The sequence below is a fragment of the Catharus ustulatus genome, chromosome 14 (genome assembly GCF_009819885.2).
Source record: "Catharus ustulatus isolate bCatUst1 chromosome 14, bCatUst1.pri.v2, whole genome shotgun sequence".
Lineage (NCBI taxonomy): Eukaryota > Metazoa > Chordata > Aves > Passeriformes > Turdidae > Catharus > Catharus ustulatus.
In genome coordinates this window covers 13,934,014-13,952,264 of record NC_046234.1, presented here as the reverse complement: position 1 = coordinate 13,952,264, position 18,251 = coordinate 13,934,014, and the positions used below count along the sequence as shown (strand labels likewise).

Sequence of the window (18,251 nt, the reverse complement as noted above, 5' to 3'; positions counted from 1 at the left end):
AGTTCACAGAGAGACTTTTCATCACATTTCTGTCTCGGCTACCAAAATGTACAGAAATGCCAGATGTCACAGGGAGAGACAGTGTAGCAAAGCCTATAAATATTCGAAATTATTTTTCCAGCATACATTTGTGATTCATAAAATGTGGAACTTTAATGAACTTCAAATGCCACATAAATGTTCCAATACAAGCTATTCCTCTGTGCTTTCATAATGCTTTAACAATTTATGTCTGGGTCACATAAAGCTGCTGTTTGACTTGCAAAGGTGTGACTAAACCCTCAGTCTTTTAACCTAAATTACCAAATAAAAAGTAACAATTGCAGTTTTGATGTTTTTCAAGTGAGGGTTTATCTTCCTGTTGTGCACACTCAGCTGTGAAAGGCTGCAGTAGATAGAACTATTCTAGCAAGGGCAAGGGAGGGGGTAACTTTTTATCTAAACAATTTTCAGACCAACAAAAGCTTTTGAATAGGGAATCTCTCTGTGTGATCTGATAAGCACCTATGTGAAGTGAAAAAGCCCTCGTGTCTGTTCCACAGCACCTGAAATGTGGAAGATTCAGTAAGATTTTAAGTACAGACCTTTTCCATCAGACACAGGTGGTGTGGTAGGAGTCAGACCAGCTCTGCTGCAGCATCACTCCTCACCAGCATCATCCCAAACCCTCCTGTGGCCACACAGTCCCTGCAATTCCAACCCCTGCCCCCAACAGAGCAGGAATTCCCTGCTCCAGATACAGTTTGAAAGATAAACCTCTTGTTATGACTAACTCAACTCCTCTCTTTCCCAAATCACATCATGTGAGTAACTGTGTTCACCATGACTGGAAAACCTTTCAGGAGATGGAGTGTTTTCTCTTCTTGGAGGTGGACTGCACGTTTTTGAACAGGCAGATACACAAAGGTGATAAAGCACAAATCCAGAAATGCAATCAGACTTTGTAGTGCATTGGAAGAAAAGCTCTTTGAAAGAATAACCTACAGTGTAATTATGATCAGTGTTCTAATATTTGTTGAAGAGAATTCCTATTTACAAATAGATCTTCCAGAAATGTGGTGATTTGATGTGAATTACATTGTGTGAATCCACATTTTAGGTCTGCTGTTAATATCATTGATGTTAGGTCAGCTGTAACTGAGCAGCCATGGATGGGCAGTAGTGTGCAGTTCTTGGGAAAGTACAGACTGAGACTTAAAAACCATGGAAAAATCTTTCAAAACAGAATCTTTCCAAAACTCCATTGTGCATTAGGCACTGAGCAGCATTAAATCCAAGGATGTGGTGGGAGAATGCACATGCAGAAGTACAAGAACCAAAAAGCACAGCACAAACACAGGTGTGAGCTGGGCTGCCATGTTCAGAGCTGAACACAAGTGCTAATGAAACAAACCAAAATGATTATTTACAAAATAGCTGTGGTTTTTTGTGTTTTTTTACCACACAGATATGTTTAATGGACATAGAACCTCCACTCTTCATTTCTGCCAAGACAGAACAAAGGACTGTTGCTTCAACTGTTCTCTCTGGAATCTGGTTTGGTTGGAGAATATGCAATTGTTTCAATATCTTCCCACAGCACTTTTACCATCTCTCTCAGACAGGATTACATTAACCTAAAGCTCTACAAAGGTAACAAATGTAGAGTCTGCCTTCACTGTCACAAGCACTTATGAAAAATATAATTGAGAAGAAAATTTCAAGAGCACTTTAAAATACAGAATGAGTGGGATAGATGTGTGGTGCTTATTTTAAAGAGACAGCCTTTATTTAAAGTACTTTGCTTTGTAGATCTTATAAAGTAAACATTACAATACTTCTTTTTCCCACAAATATATTAAAATTGTTTAAATTTAAAAGGCAATTCCACAGACTGATGGATTTTTTTAAAGAAAAATACCTAACAGAAATAGGCAGCTCAACTAAAACTAGATCTTAAACATTCTGTTTTGTCATTCCATCTTTAAAAAAAAAGAAAAAAGAAAAAACACACTTTTCACCCAGACTTCCTTTACAGCAATAAGGCAACTCCAGGAGATTTGGATAAGCCCCTTGGAGATTACAGATACTGTAACTGGCTGCTCCTCATGCTTTATAACACCCAAAGGTGCAACTATCCATTAATCACAATCACATCTGTGCATTAAAATATAAAACTTAAATTACAGATTTTAAAAATATTACTAATAGACTTCCCTATCATAAAATGTTTTACATTTACAGTACTTGAACTATTTCAGTTCTGGGTTGATGAGGTTTAAGCAATTTACCACTGCAAGAGTTAGACTCTGGAGCTCACAAACAGCACAACCCAACCAGGGGCAGCAATAGTTGGTAGAGTCATAGTGCAAATCAAAATAAGGAGTGCAGAACTGCACTAATTGTTTACATTTCTAAAATATAAATGAACAAGACGAGCTCTTATATTGTACATGCAATAAATTACAGTAAGCATATGGCAATGGGGCTGGGGCATTCTACAAGTGAAGCTGGTGTACCAGAGCTGAAGCCTGTGAAAGGTTGGACTCAGTAAACAAAACATTTCAAAGCTCTGTTGTCACTTGAACTCTGCTTTCATGCTTTGTACTTCTGCTTCCCCGTCTCGCTGATCACACAGATATGCTGAAACAAAATAAAATAAAAAGCTCCTGTTAGGAGAGTAACCTAAGAGACCAAGGTTTGACATCAAAAACAAGCTTCTGAAAGCAACACAAGTGTGCTGCACACACTTCAGGAGGAAGAATCGTCAAACACTGTTTATGCAGAAAAACTTAGGCCTTGTTTTGATCCAAAAACCTCCACATTGCCTTCTTTTCTCCTCTCCTAATTGTTCCACCCAGTGTCTGCTGAGTCTGGTGAGACCCAGATGAAGAGTTAATGATAAAAATAATAAAGTGTGAGCCCTTCTTAACTTCTTCCCAGGTCTCTCTTCTTTGACATAACGAAGCAAATGCACTTATTTGTTGCAGACATCTGGTGAGACAAGAAACTTCACACAAACTTCACATTATTTCAAAGTTGACAGTTGTGCAGCCTCCACTCTGCATGCAGCAAAATAAAATTTTTTAGTTTCATTAGAGCTCCAAACACTGCCCTGCTGCTCTCAGGCTTGTTCACATCACTGGAACATGAGGCATGATTTACAGAGCAGGGAGAATGATGTAAGGAGATTTCCCTTCCTTCCTCCTCCCCAGTTTTAAATGGAGAAAAACATACGGGAAAAATTACTTACGTTCAAATCTCTAAAGTATTCATTGTAATCTAGGGCGTATCCCACAACAAATTTGTCTGGCACTTCAAATCCAACAACTGAAAAAGAACATAAGTCACCAGTGTGTTAGAAAAAGAACTTCCTAGAGTTCACTAGACCTTTTTACAGAAACAATATGGAATTTTATAGATATAGATTGTAACTCATTTTATTTCTTCCACTCAAGTACCCTCAGATTAATATTTCAGCTATTTTACAATTTTAACTTACTTTATTATCAACTAGAGGAAATTAAATAGATGTATTTATTGGTTCCCACACAGCTGCCTGGTGCTAGTCCACAAGAAATGAATGGAAGCTCTTAAATTTACTGACAGGATATTATAACAAGAATGTAAAATCCCTTGAAAATGTCCTCTGACTTTGCAAATACATACAAAAGTGCCAGTCCTTCCTGGCACTTCCTAGAAGCCTGACATGCAGTGCAGCAGCAGGGGACATGAGCACAAGTTTCCCTCACAGAAATGATTGCAGAGGCAGCACCTCTGGGAGCTGGACCTGCACTCCAGACAGGGCTGCAGGAAGGGTCATCTGCAGGTTTCAGAAACAGGTGTGGGTTGGCTTCTTTGGGTTTGCTTTTGGTTTTGCTTTGTTGGTGTTTTTTGTGTTTGGTCACGATTTTTATCTTCCAAAAAATCTGCCTAAAAAAAAAAAAAAGGCATCCACCATTCCAAATTGTCTGAACAGCTCTAGCAGGATACTTTGTCAGGCAGTAACTCCACCCTGTCTACACACACTATAAAATGACCAAAAAAAAATTAAATTACCTAAATATAAATTTTCCAAAGGGCTTTTGCCCCTTGTGCTAAAATAAAAGACTCCTGAGCAGGAAAGCTGTGTCTTTTTTTCCTTCCTGGCTACAATGAGGAAAACAGGGAGCTAAACTGTGCAATTCAAATAAAAGGTTGTGGGCACTTTTGGAAAAACTGAGGTGATGTTTAGCACTTTCTGGGCCTCACAAGACAGGGATAAGAGGCCCAGCCACTGCTGCCTTGTTGTCTCCTTCAGAGCTCACATATCCTGCTCTGGCCAGGCTGTCTCTGGGGACAGATGGCAAAACAAGTCATCTGCTGCAAGATGCTCCACAGGCACCATTAGCCCAGCTAAGCCTATAATGAGATCCCAGGAATGAGGGGTGTCCTTGAATGAGGGGAGCCCCTAATGAAGCCTTGAGGTATCAAAAGCCTCACTTGCAGAGCTTTGTATAACCTTGGGAAGGAGGAGGAACAGGATGTGATTCTGCTGCTCAATTCACTTCACTTCCATAATGAAAGGAACAGGAATTTAGCCTCTGGACCATGGTAACACACACAGCCCTGCCCAAGGCAGGGGGAGCTGTCACTCTCTTACCACTGCCTGCTGTGGATGCTGTTCCTTCACTAACAGTCTTGGGACAGACAGGACAGGACAAGAAGGGAGTAATTCAGATACCCAGACATAACCAGTGCCAATTCAGGCATTTTGTCACTGTAAACTTTTATCAGACCTGCTACCCCATGTGGTTCTCCCACATTCTTGGGGACAGCCAAATGGCAGGACATGGCCAGGCTAAGGCACACAAATCACTCCCAAAGTGTCAAAAGGTGAATCCAACACATTCCACTGACTGAAGCATTTGACTACATGCAGGCTGAGAGAATTTGCACATGACAAAGGTGTAACCTAGACCAAAATATCAAATATAATGAAAAATATTGCAAATGTTACAAATCCTGATTGTTTCAAGATATATTACAAATATTTCAATTATTTAGATAAGAGCAAACTTTATCAAGAATAATTAGTGAAAACCTATTTGGAACATCCTTGGACTTTGAGCAAAAGGTACACAATACACAGACATACTTTTAATACTGAAAAATGGTTCTCAGAAGTCACTTACAGTCCGGCCGATATCCCACACTTCGGGGAGTTCTTTTCACCAACAAACTAAAAATAAAATTAATGTACAACTGAAACATGGAAAAGCACCATGTACAAATATATCACTGTTCTGATGACAGAGAAGATGAGCTAGGCTTTAGTGTGCATAACTGACTGCATAATTACACATATTTTAAACCACTGCTTTACTTGCAGGTACAAAAGATCTTAATGACAAAATCAAAACTTCCCAGAATCATGAATGGCTCCCAGCCTAAAGGCTAACTAACAGATCTGCAAGGAAAAGGCTGGGAGACACAGATCTGGATGGACTTCCACTCTGAAAATTCACTTATTGGGATTTTATATGTTAGGAACTTCAGGTGCAATTTACCTTGTAGGTAAGAGGCAACAATCTGGGATGTGGCCCAAGAAAAAAGCCCAACAAAAACCTAAGTTTTATGAAGCAAAAGTTCAGCTGCTTGAATGTAACCTCAATTCCACTTGCACAACTTGTCCTTAACTGGCTTTCACTGGCAGTACTAATTACCCCCATAAAGAAAATGTAATTGACTATGATGACCAAGGGATACTAGAATTAATGATCAGAGGGGTAAAAAGCATGGAGATACAGAGCTGGGGGTACTGTGGTGCAGAGAAATGCCCTGCCAGCTTAGTTTGATTTGCTCATTATTCACTTGCACTTTATAAGACAATCCCACAGGCCTGACATTTGTCTGTCTGGGAAACAGAGACTTAGGGAGGGGAAGAAAAGGTGGTTATGGCTGAATGCAAACAGGACCAGCCTAACTCTGCACACTAAGCAGAGACCCCCTCCCCTCCCTGATCACCCCTAAAGATGTGGCTTCATTTACTACAATCATGGTTTTGATTTTAGTTTCTGAAACTTCTAATTGGGAGACTTAATTTTTGGGAATTGGTGTAGGGTTTGATTACAAAAAACCAACCCAGAATAGTACTACCATTGGTTCACATCTCCCTACTACAACTACTTAATTGTCTGGAGGAAAATAAATAGAAAACTAAAAAAAACCCCAAACCAAACCAAACTCAAAAACCGAACAGCAATCGCAACAACAAAGCAACCAAAATTAATAAAGAAGAAAAGAAATAGAAAAGAGAAGTGAAGCAATGAAGAATGTAAGACTATCTAGAATGATGTTTCCCTGGTCAAGTCTTTCCCTGGGCAAACCCAAATTACTGCAACAGGTTTAAAATGCAGGAAATTGGTCTTTCCACAGATATATTATGTTGTACTGTACTGTAGATTTACACTGTAGTGTTACAACACTTTTCAGTGACACATATTTAAAAACTGGCCAGGGAGAAATCCACAAGGGCCTCACCTTCAGCAGGTCACCTCCAGACTGTCAGCAAGAAGAGCTGTTCTGGTAAGTCTAACAACTGCTCTGACATTGTTATGGCAACATAAGTGATTAGATATTACACCCAGCTCTGCTTTATCTCTAATCCCCAGCAATCATTATGCTTTTATTAAAAAATACACAACTACAGCATAGCAGTGCCACAGATGTAATTTAAAAAGAAGTAGGAGGAATGTTGATATTGGTTAATAATACAATATCATCCTCAACATTTCCTGTTAGTTGCAAGTCAGTTAATTTTGAAATGTTTTGAAACAAATTGATTAAAGGTGTAACTAAGTAGAAAAGCCTGGAAGAGCATATGGCTGGATGACTCTCACAGAATGACCTCTAAAGCTCAGCTGCACTATGCACACCATACACTGACTGATGTTAGTGTGTAAAATAATAAAATTACACAATTAAAGAAGGAAAAATAGGAAAAAATATCTCCACTGCACAGATACACCACGGCAGTATAGTGAAGTTGCAGATAGTGCCAGCAGAAATAAACATCTTTGGAGAGACACTACACACAGGTAAGTGACTAATATTTTTTATTCCCCCTTCTAGTTAAAGTCTACATTTATGAACTGAATTTGTGTTGTAAATACCTCTGTTAACTTGAGAGGGTATTTCTTTGAAGACTGAAAGATTTAAATTCTCCTAGATACTTCTGAACTTTGACTTCAGTGGTAAAAGGCCACCTTACAATATTATGATAGGCAAGAGGTGTTCCAGGCATGCACAAGTTATGCCCTTGTGAAGAATTCTTCCAGCAGTAAGACTGGAAAGAACAGTGTTTCCAAAATCCTTAACATATATATGTGGTTATAACATGCAAAAGTACTTTAGGAGTTTAAATAAGTAGCGACTTCAACAGACCACATCACATAGGACTCCTTCAGAAATATTCCTTCCTGTTTCTCTTCCATGAAAATGTGTTTTATGTTTGTTTTTACTTGTTGGTTTGGGTTTTTTTTAAAGCTTCTTAAGATGAAAACCAGCACAAATAATCATCAAACATTTACCTGGCTACTTTCACCATCTTTGGATTGTACTGTTTAAGTAGAGACAGCAGAGTTTTCATTGTTTTACCAGTATCAATTATATCCTGAAAATAAAAACACTCATGTAAGACAGGATATTAAACATGTCAGAGTAGCACTTTCAAGTTTCTACCACCAAAATTGCTCAGCCACAGCAGCATAAGAACACGGCAAACTACAGCCTGTAAAAATGCTCCCAACCAAATCCAGGTGGCACAAAACAGCGCTGGGCTTACGCAACCACGCTGGGTGAAGTTATCACACACATTAACAAGAGTGCTTAATTGCTGTGGATAACCACGACTTTGCAAGCAGTTTCTGAGCAAGCAGTTACTGCAATGACCTTCTTGGCCTCCTCTGGATATTTTACAGCTTGTGCTCCTTGCAGCAATGAGATAATGTTTAATTCCAGTATGATAAGAGTAACGTTAGTCTCGCTGTTGAACTCAGTTACAGAGTATTCAATGGGAAGAAAAGCAAGAAGGGAAAGCAGGCAGAACAACCCATTACTGCAGTTAAAGGAAAAGGAATACAATTTACTTTACAGAGCCAAGAAATACCTGAAGAAATTGCACAGGGAAGTCTGAATGCAGTTCTGAACTAAATATATTTTGACACGGCATTTTAATCCCATTCAGTGCACATATAAACAGAAAATAAAAAGAGAATGTATGGCTTGAAACTGAAGCACCAGAAATAACCACCTCATTTGGGCTCAATCACACTATCTTTAGAGGGACAGTCCTTGCCCTGGCCTAAAATCAAATCTGTTTGAAGTGAAGGAGGCAGACAGCAAAGAAGCAGAAATATCCTGGTTTCAGCTGATTTTCCCATGACTCCCAATTAAAATAAAAATCAAACAACAAACTCAACAGAGCACCTGTCAGCATTACCATTAACACTCAATGCTTTTAACCACTGAACTCCAGAGAAGTTGAAGATGTACAGATTACAGATAAAAACAAAGTTGGTAAATAAACAGCTACTTCCATGCTCTAAGAGAAAAGCAGAACCTATTATTGATTTTCTGTTGTGAGATGAGCTGTTTATTGGAGATGAATTTCCATTCTGTACAGAACTTTTTGGACATTAAAGGGACGCAGTAAAGAAAACCCTAGTGCTCAAGACATTAAATTTACAATAGATGTGCATTTTATCATTTGACAGTTAAAATGGTGATTAGAAAGTGTTCATATCTGACTGTAAGACCAGTCACTGGACAGATGATTCATTAAACAAATAAGAAACTAACCTAATCTGGGGATTACATTCATCTGAAATGGAGCAGATACATAATTAGACACATCTGTCTATCAGAAGCAAAATATACTTCAAAGGACACCACTGATCACACAATGACTGCTGTATACATACTACTTTGGTAGGAGTTTTGGAACTGCATGTGCTTCCTGTGGAATAATATAACCTTCTCAAATTAGAAAAATAATACATAGAAACCCATTTTATGAAAGGAAACATCCTTTCCTCTGGCTGATGAATCAGTTGCCATAGTTGTTGCTTTGCTTACAAACATGCCATTTCCATTATTTGGAGGCTTAACACATTATTAGATTGCACATCTGCTTTTCCTGTCTACTGCTGCTGCCTCCCTATCCTGAAATTGTCAGTTGTACTCAAGGAAAGTGACATTGGCTGCACATTAGCAACAGTGTTCAAGACAGAGGTATAAATCAAGAATTAAGTAACAGCACCTACCAGGCAATCAAACTGAGCTGTACTGAACCTGGTATCTCCCACAGAACCACGGCAAGACAGAGGAATGGGAATTGAGCAATTGCAAAATGCCAATTAAGATTAGCATTCTCTATGTCACTATTATCTAAACAAACTACACACAGGTATGCTGGGCTTGCTTAGATCTGTTTTTCACTTATTTTACAATACTCATACCAGGAATCTCTTTCTACCTCTGCAGTGCAGTTTCCTAGCTTGCTGTGATGAACCCAGAACAATAACATGCTTAGTACCACTTTTTTTTTCAGGTTACATTTTCGAATTTAAAAAAAGGGAAAAAATTAGACATTTCAGAATTGACAAAACCTCAGAAAACTGGAAGAAAATACAAACCATTTTAGATGGATATTTTCCTGGTTAAATATAGCAATTGAATGCAATTTGAGAATTCAAAACACAGCTTAGCTCAAATTCAGAGACCGCTTGCAAAATTCCGACCTGAATTCAGAACCTGGAAGCCTTGAAATCAGAAACTGCAGGTTTTCTGGCTTAGGAACAGTTTCTATTAGAATTCTTTTACCTGTCACACATTAGAACTTCCAAGTGAAATACAGTACTTACTTCTACGATCAGAACATTCTGGTAGGAAGAAAAAGAAAAACAAATCCATTAGTATCTAGACAACATACACTTTCTTACTAATCTTCATAAATCATTTTCAGTGCAGTTAAATATTTGTATCACCATTTATGTCTGCTTACAGGTGTAACAGCAACTGCTTTGTAGTTTAACATTTCTGATGCCCTAATAACAATTAGCTGAGATCCTCCTCAACAGTTAAGTAGTCTTTGAACGTTCAGACTTTGAAAATTCTAGACATATGCAAAAGAGATCAAACCAGAGTCTATATAATTCCTATTCTTCTAGAGAAGAATGTCCTACTGCAGAGACATGCACAATTCTGTCATACCCACATCCTTTACATTGACATACATGTCTTAAAAACCCCCTGTGTGTGAGGAGAAGGGGAAAGTGATGTGTTCTGACAGAGCAGGAGCAGTGGTGCTTTAACCCCTGACACCTGGCTCAACGACCTCCACAGAATCACTGCAGAAAAGCAGATTCCCAATTTACATTCTCCTATTTCCTCCTCTTGCCACTGCCTATCATGGGGATGTGTGTTTTTGACATGGGCTGCACCTTACACATCTCAACAGTGTGAACTCCTAGCACTCCTTCAGTGGAACACCAACACAGACACACAGAGAGCTGTACCTTGCCAGTCAAGGTTGAGAGGTCATCTCCCCCAATGACTTTGATATCTCCAGTTGACTGATCATTCTAAGAAAGAGGAGGGTGAACATCAGCATGAGAAGAATTAAACTGAAGTACACAACTAGTAAACGTTAAAGCTTTCAGAAGAACAGTAGCAATAGCATCTCTCTATGAACAAAGAAATTACAACTTCAAAGATGGTGTTTCAGATTATTAAAGATGTTTGACAAGAGATTTGCACCAACACAGGCATCATCTCTTATCTGTGACTATTATATACACATATGTATCTAAAAAGCAAGGACTTACTAGGCATTCTCTACAGATATAGAAACAGCACAAAAAGCACTTCTGGTTTCCAAGCTACAGGATGTTATATAGCTGGTAATTTACATTTTAAACTTTATTGCTTTAGAAAGTCTTACTCTGAATAAGAATATGCAATCATAACAAGAATAGACAGCAAACAAGGCACTGATTGCTGTTTAGAACAATAAGCTACAAAAATAGCCAGAAAAGCTTATGCTTAATTTACAGCCAATATTGGTAACAAATCAAATAAGTTCTTATACAACTGAATAGCAACACAGGTACACCATCACTACATGGCATTTTGCTTCACTAAATCTAAACTGTGATAAAAATGTAAATGAACTGTTATACAGTAAAGTTAGAAACAGCTGCTAGGAGTGCCTCACAAATCTTTGCAGTTTATTAAACTCACACAACTGACTTTAAACCTTGACAGTGTCTCACACTTCATATTAGATGTCACATGCAGGTGCTAAGTTCCAGAGCAATGAAAGGGTGGAAAAACAGTTAAAGATTTCTGACATTGGTTGTAACCAGATTTCCACTGGCAAGAACTTTGTTTAATCATTAAGCAGTGTTTTAATTATCTTCAGGAGCCTTATTTCTGAGTTCAGTACTGGTAAGACTTTAATGCTTCATGGTTTAACACATAAGAGTTTTACTGTTTAGATCTGTTTTTACTGCCTCCCTGTCGCCACTGCTGGAAAACAATAATGTTTTACAAGATTGTAACTTCTGACTCAAGTGACTCCAAGATCACCTTTTAAAGTGGCATTTTAAGTTCTTTACAGTACCTGTTGTAAGGTTTGGTTAGCAGAGACCTTTCAGAATACTGCTGTGACCAGCCTAACCAGGGTTTAGCATGTACTCCCTATTTTCACTAGTGTCAGTGCAACACATCTGTCTTTTGGCTGCCCTTCATGACTGTACAAGCAACATTTGCTCATTTCCATGCTTAAAAGGAGACTGGTGAAGAGCCATTCTTATTGTAACACAAACAGAATAAACTGTTTGTCAAGAATACTGAGAGCTGGATCTGATCACAAACACTATCTTGCCATTTCTTAACAGCCTGCCAGATCATTAAAATTCATCTGTAAGGACTTGGAAAACTGGAGTTACAAGTAAAGTTTAATCATAGCTTGATCATGGTCAGCATTCTTAGAGAATTATTTTGGGTGCAGTACAGTATGAACTTTGCATTTCAACACAAAAAACCCCCACATATGCTTGTAAATATTAAATGATCAGTTTGAAACAAGAATAGAACTTCAATTATATCAATTACAGAACCATTACAAAAGTTCATCTGTTTCATTTATGTGACTGGGATATTTTTAACATCTTTCATCCAGTCTGTAAAGGCAGGCAGCCTGATCCAGTAATCACATCCAGAGACAGCAACAAGAGAGCTGAAAGCTCCACTTTCAACTGCCCATTACAGTTTGCGATGATTTTCACACCACTGAACACAGATCCCTTCCTGTAGCAAAGCACAGATCAAAACCACAGAGCAGATTTAGCACTCTGACACTATTACTGACAGAGACCCAGCCAAGCTGTTACATACATGTCCATGATAGGATAATCTTTTCCAGTCTATCAAGTTATGCAATCTAAAGGACCTAAATTTGGATATTAATAATCACCTAAGAGATAACCACCTACAGAAAAGAAATGCTCACAAATATTGTAGTGGAGGCATCACATAACAGCAGCTCCTCAATCATCCAGAACAAGAAAACATTCTTTCATAGAACTGGCTGACAAAACCAAAAACCCTCAAGCCAACACCTCAGGAAAATGTTTGGCTTCAACAGCTCTCTGTCTACATTTCTCTGCTTTTCTCCTCATCCACTGCTTCTGTAGTGAAAATAGGATTGTAATCTCCATAAAACTTACTTTGCTGCTCACTCCCCTATTAATATCAAGGCACTGTAGTTCTGAGGGAGAATAAACAAAACCAGCTGTAGTAAAGAAATGAACCAAAACACACCTGGGACATCAGTAAAAAGTCAGCCTTGCTTTTTAGCAGAGACTTTTTTCAGGTGTTTCAAACTATTTCTCCAGTATTTTTTCTGAGTTAGAAAGCAGAGAGTATGAAGGGTGTAGTCTTTGCATTGATTTTTTAAACAAGGTAAGTTATTGGAAGTGCTCCTAAGTGGAGAAAGCAGAAAATACACAATTTCCTCTCCAAGAAAAAACAAATGGAAGTTGTAATTCCCTATTCTTTAACCCACTATTCTGTAATAGTGACACTCAGTTTTCTGCAGCATATAGGGGCATGTGGGGAGCTTGGGGTGAAGTGGACTGGAGGCAGGAGCCTCCCCTTTTGGGAGGCACAGAAGATGAGAGGCTCAGACTGCTCTCCCTCACTGATTTTAACACAGTGCACAAGCACAAAGTGCCTTGGGAGATACAACCAAAGGCTGGCACGAGCCCTTCTGCCCAGCCTTGCACTCTCATTAAAGCACATAACTAAATTAGTGCCTTGTGCTCTGCAGAGCTGAGTGTGGTCTCCAGGTAACCCCTGGAGCTGTGTGTGCCTCAGGCAGCCAGGGCTGCAACAGGACTGGAGCAAACCCTGTGCAGCTCTTGGCTTCGTCATGACACGTCAATGGAGAGCTTGATAAGAATAATGGATTTATCAAGTTCTGCAACAGTCCAGACTAAGTCTGTAAATATTCCATCTTGGGTTTCACAGCTTAATGAAACAAAGGATGAGAGTGATTTTTTCAATGGAGTTATCTATGTTTTTCTGCTGGAATAGGGACTGGTCTACAGCTGTGACAAGTAACCCTGACTTCAATGCAAAGTTGTTGATGCAAAACAAACAGCATACCATTGTGAAATAGTGTATTCAGAAACACTTTAAACTGAAATAAAACAATCATTATTTCCATCTTATAGATGGTCTTAGGGAAAACATCATGAATTTCTGAAATCCCAAAGACACGAGACTTGGCTGTCAGTAAGCTGGAAATCATGCAGTGCTGACAAACACCTGCTTCTTCCCCTGACCTGCACAACATAATCCTGTGCTTCCTTCTGTAAGATCTAAAAGTTACTTCATATTACAGAATGTTCTGTTTCCCAACAAAGTTGAATACTTGTGTTTAGAATCAAAAGAAATTCTTTCCCTAAAAATCTAACCCAGGGCATTGTATTGAAAAGGTAATGCCATATACATAGGCTATTAATCCCAAATCTAGGTTTATGTATCTAGTGTTTCCTCATGGCCAAATGCAACCATTTTTTTCAGTGTTTGGTTCATCAAAAAAAAAAAAAAAAAAAAAAGAGAGAAACAGAGAACCATTTCTGCAGCTTTCAAGTCATCCTGTCTAAGAATGGTGTCGGGGCCATACAAAAACTCCCAGGATTAAATTTTTGTAATAATAGTTGCAGGAGAATTCTCTGTACCACTCTAGAGCCAGAGTTGTAGAGATAGGGTAGAGAGCAGAGGGGAAATTGTTGAACAAGTAAAGGACATATAAAGAGCCTCTTTCCTCAGCACAACAATTTTACTGGGGTGAGGAGATATCAAAGTCTAAAAGAAAACACATAATATAATAAGGTAGAGAAAGAGTAAATTGGCTTGTGGCTCTTAATTCCCTTAATTATTTGTTTAATATTAGCACATTAGGGTAGTAACAATATCAAACCACCTGTGTTAATAATTTCTAGTCAACTTAGCTAAAAATTGCACAGAACTGCATAGATACTTACACAATAACTCTTCAGCCTAATGAAGTCGACTGTCATGGGGATTGATTTGTCACTGTTTCTGTTCAGGGCTTTGATGTAGTCTAATAAATCAGCAAAAAATTTATAGCCACCCTTGAGTACACACAGTGCCACAATGTGGTGGCCTCCCATGCCCTTCATAATTTCTCGTGCCAGTCTCTCCGTCCTAAACAAAACCAGAGAAGAGTGAGCTTCATAACATTTCATTTGTTCATCACAGCAGCAGCATTTGATACTCCTAGCAGCAGCAAACACACACAGCAAACTTGGAAACACATTTTGCTTGGAAATATTTGCCCACCACTTCGGTCACTTTTCTATGTTACTGGTCAACAAAGTTTTGCTTTTCAAGGTTAATCCAACAGTAGCGCTGCCAAATGCTCTTGTTTTCCTACATCACAGGCAGCCAAAGCAAACCTTAACACCCTGAAACTGTTTCACTGTCAGATATGAGACATGAAGGTGTGTTCTCTCCTTCCAAAGACAGGTTCAGCTTCCATGCAAAGAGCAATGGAAGCTAACACAACCCCAAAGGCAGTAGCCCTCACCAGCTGACGAGCAAGAAAACTCTCAAATTGTAAACTGAAGAGTTTATTTGCCAAATCAGAATGCCAGAAATTTGTCCTGAAAGCAGAATACAATACCAGCAAGGCAGAGCAAGAGAACATTGCACCGTTTTTCTGCAGTAATTGTTTCTAAATTTATTTAGCCATTTATTTTAGAAAGCATGGTCTGCATTTATTGTGTGCCAGCTGACAGCAGGTTTCTCAGAGGAAGCCAACCATTATAAACATTACGTCAATTCCTTAATGACGTGTACTTCGTCCAATTTTTTCTTCTATATGGACTTCCAATGTAAAGTTTTAATATTTAAAAAGAAACTTTTTAAATAGAGATGTTCATTGTATCTAGTTAAACAGAACCACACAAAACGCATTCCTAGCCACAAGATGCCCTGGAAGACCCATCCAGCACCACTCAAAATAGGTTTAAATTCACTGAATTTGTTGTTCATTTTCATAAAGGAAATTAGCAACTTCTAAATACAAAGTAAAACAAAAATATCTTCTAGGCTTATGAACCCATTTCTGGTCACACAAGATAAAACTTGCACAGCACGTCACAGATTTCAGCAACCACAGAAGTGACAGATTGATATTTGCAGAGGATAATGTCTTTCTTGGAAGGCAGGAGAAAGTTGGATGTTATTTATCTACCACATCAACATGATAGAGTCTAAAATTATGTGATTCATAGTTTACTTTTATTAATATCTTATGGAAATTCAAGAGACTATATTTTCAGGCTGAACTGACACAACAGAACATCTAGTAGTTAGATTTTAAGAAGGTAAAACATCAAAAACACACTGGAAAGAAAGTCCTAAGTTGCTACATACTACAAAATTTCGCTTGAGAATTATGACCAATTTTAAATAATAGCATGACTGCAAATGTACAAACTCTTAGAAGCAAAAAAAAAAAAAAAGAGAGATTAAATGTACATTCAAGTTTCAAATGTAATCTATTTAGACAGTCTCCAAGCAGCAAAATTATCACTGGAAGATGTTTATTCCACTTTCATGCAACCAGTGTACTGTCTGAAGTCAAACAAACCTGTCCATGATGAGCCCATGAGGAATGTAGACTTTTTCCAAATCATCTGCATAATGTTTAGGTATGCAGAACAGATCCAGGTCGTAACCTTGTTCATCATCGCCAATCTGAAAAGGAAATAAGGTGAGATTTCTGCAAAGCCTTATAGAAAGTCCGTGCTGAGAAACTTCAAGTCCTTTGCTTTCTTTAGTAAAAACTATCAAACCCATGAGTACAACTGATCAACCCACAATGCTCATCAGAACCACCTTACTTTCCCCTCTCTAAAAACTAAAAACAAGTCACACTGAACACAGAGTAAAGTGTAATCTAATAGTTCACAAGGGTTACTTGAAATATTGTGAGTTGTTACGCAATGCAATGTGTGAAAGAAAGTCCCACAATGTTCTCCTCCAGTGGAGAGCAGAAAAGTGAAGTTACTACATCTCAGTGAAACTCTATATTATATTCCATCCAAGCTTTTTAACCCCTCTGATTTTCCCAGTGTAATGCAAAACCTGTGTCTGCAATGAAGCAAGCAGAGGTTCTGACATGGACACTTTCCAAATCTCCACAACACTCGAGCACAACAAAACACGAGCCAGTTTGCAGCACAAGACAAGGGAGCTACGTGAGCATGACAAGTTATGCTGCTGTGAAGCAACTCTGCTTTGACCACCGTTTCCAAAACGAGGAGGTTCAAGATCATTCAGAATCTGAAATTAAAGCTTTCAGCAACCTGTTCCACATGGGCAAATTCCCTGTATTAAACAGCCTGCAACACTGGTAAGTGCATATTAATTAGGACAAGGGATTAGCATACGTACATAATGATAGTGAACGCTGCTGAGGCTCAGGGCACACTGTCACATCAAACAGAGTCTTTATTGAACCCTAACCCTGCTGACAATGATGTGCTTTTTAATTACTCCCTCTCTGGTTATCTAGCTGAACACTACTATGTGAAAAAAACTTCAGAGGGAAAACAGAAGGTTAGTGCTGACAGACTCACCTGGCCAGTGGTCAGACAAATGTTTACATGGGGGTTTTGTTGATTAATCTTTAATTAGTATTTTATCTGGGGAATTTCATGTTCATTTCACCCTCCCATCCAAAACTGACCCTATGTGAGCTACGCACACACAGCCTGAGCTCATGGTCCCTGCAGTCCACAGGGAATTATTTTAAGAAACAAGGTAGATCCTTCCAAAACTCAAGGGGTTTTCCTTTGGTCAGACCCATCCTTATATCCAGCGTGTCTACTAAACCTTCTGTTCTGCATCTGGCAGGCAATGGGCCCTTCTTACAGGTTTTATCAGGTTTTTTATGGACTGCAGGGATTTACTGTCGCAACCTCGCGGCCGTCACGGCTCTCGGCCATCAGACACCGCACGCACTTCATCAGCACCGGCACTTGCTTTAAAACGATAAATAAAAACGAGCATTAAGCGCCTTAGCAGACGCGGTAATTACGCAAAAATATAAAGGATGCTGCTCCTGCAGAAGCAGACCCAGCTCACACACGTGGGGCTCTCCCGACCAGAGCCTCCCGCACGCCGCGAACAGCAACAGGAATAGGAAGTTGTGCCGCGCTGGGGGAAGTTCTTCCACCTTCGCTCCGGAGGCGCCAACGCCGGCTTTGCCCGCTGCCCTGGGGCTCCGGATCCCCCCGGATCGCACCCTGAGGGAGCCGCGGCCGCTCCGGGCAGGGACGCGCCCGGCCGGGGGCAGGGAGGGCAGCAGGGCAGGGACGGGCCCGGCGCCGAGGCCGGGGCTGCACTCAAGGTGACTCCGCGGGGCGGCGGCTCCGCGACACCGCACGACTCAACACGCGATACGCCACGCCGTGCCATGCCACCCCCCGCGTTCCCTCACAGATCGCCGTATTCCGAGGGGCAGGCGGGGGACAGCGGCCCCGGCGCCCAGCATCCCCCGTCCCGCGGGCGGCTGCGCCCGCACTCACCACGATGCAGGGGCTTGCTGGGGTCGCCATGGAGCGCGGCCCCGCCGGCGGCGGCTGAGGGCGGCTCGGAGCGGCGGGAGCGGGCGCTGGAGCCACAGG

The 18,251-nt window shown here is 39.9% G+C and overlaps 1 protein-coding gene across 1 annotated transcript; it reads right to left on the bottom strand.

Annotated features, from left to right (window-relative positions):
• Window positions 1–1,746: 1,746 nt before the first annotated feature.
• On the bottom strand, window positions 1,747–18,251 carry HPRT1 (hypoxanthine phosphoribosyltransferase 1). The gene is made up of 9 exons (XM_033072372.2): window positions 18,153–18,251; window positions 16,211–16,317; window positions 14,577–14,760; window positions 10,539–10,604; window positions 9,885–9,902; window positions 7,551–7,633; window positions 5,154–5,200; window positions 3,233–3,309; window positions 1,747–2,622 (listed from the first exon to the last, which is right to left on the bottom strand). The coding sequence occupies exons 1-9, from the start codon at window positions 18,180–18,182 to the stop codon at window positions 2,575–2,577; spliced, it is 660 nt and encodes a 219-aa protein (XP_032928263.1). The 5' UTR covers window positions 18,183–18,251; the 3' UTR covers window positions 1,747–2,574.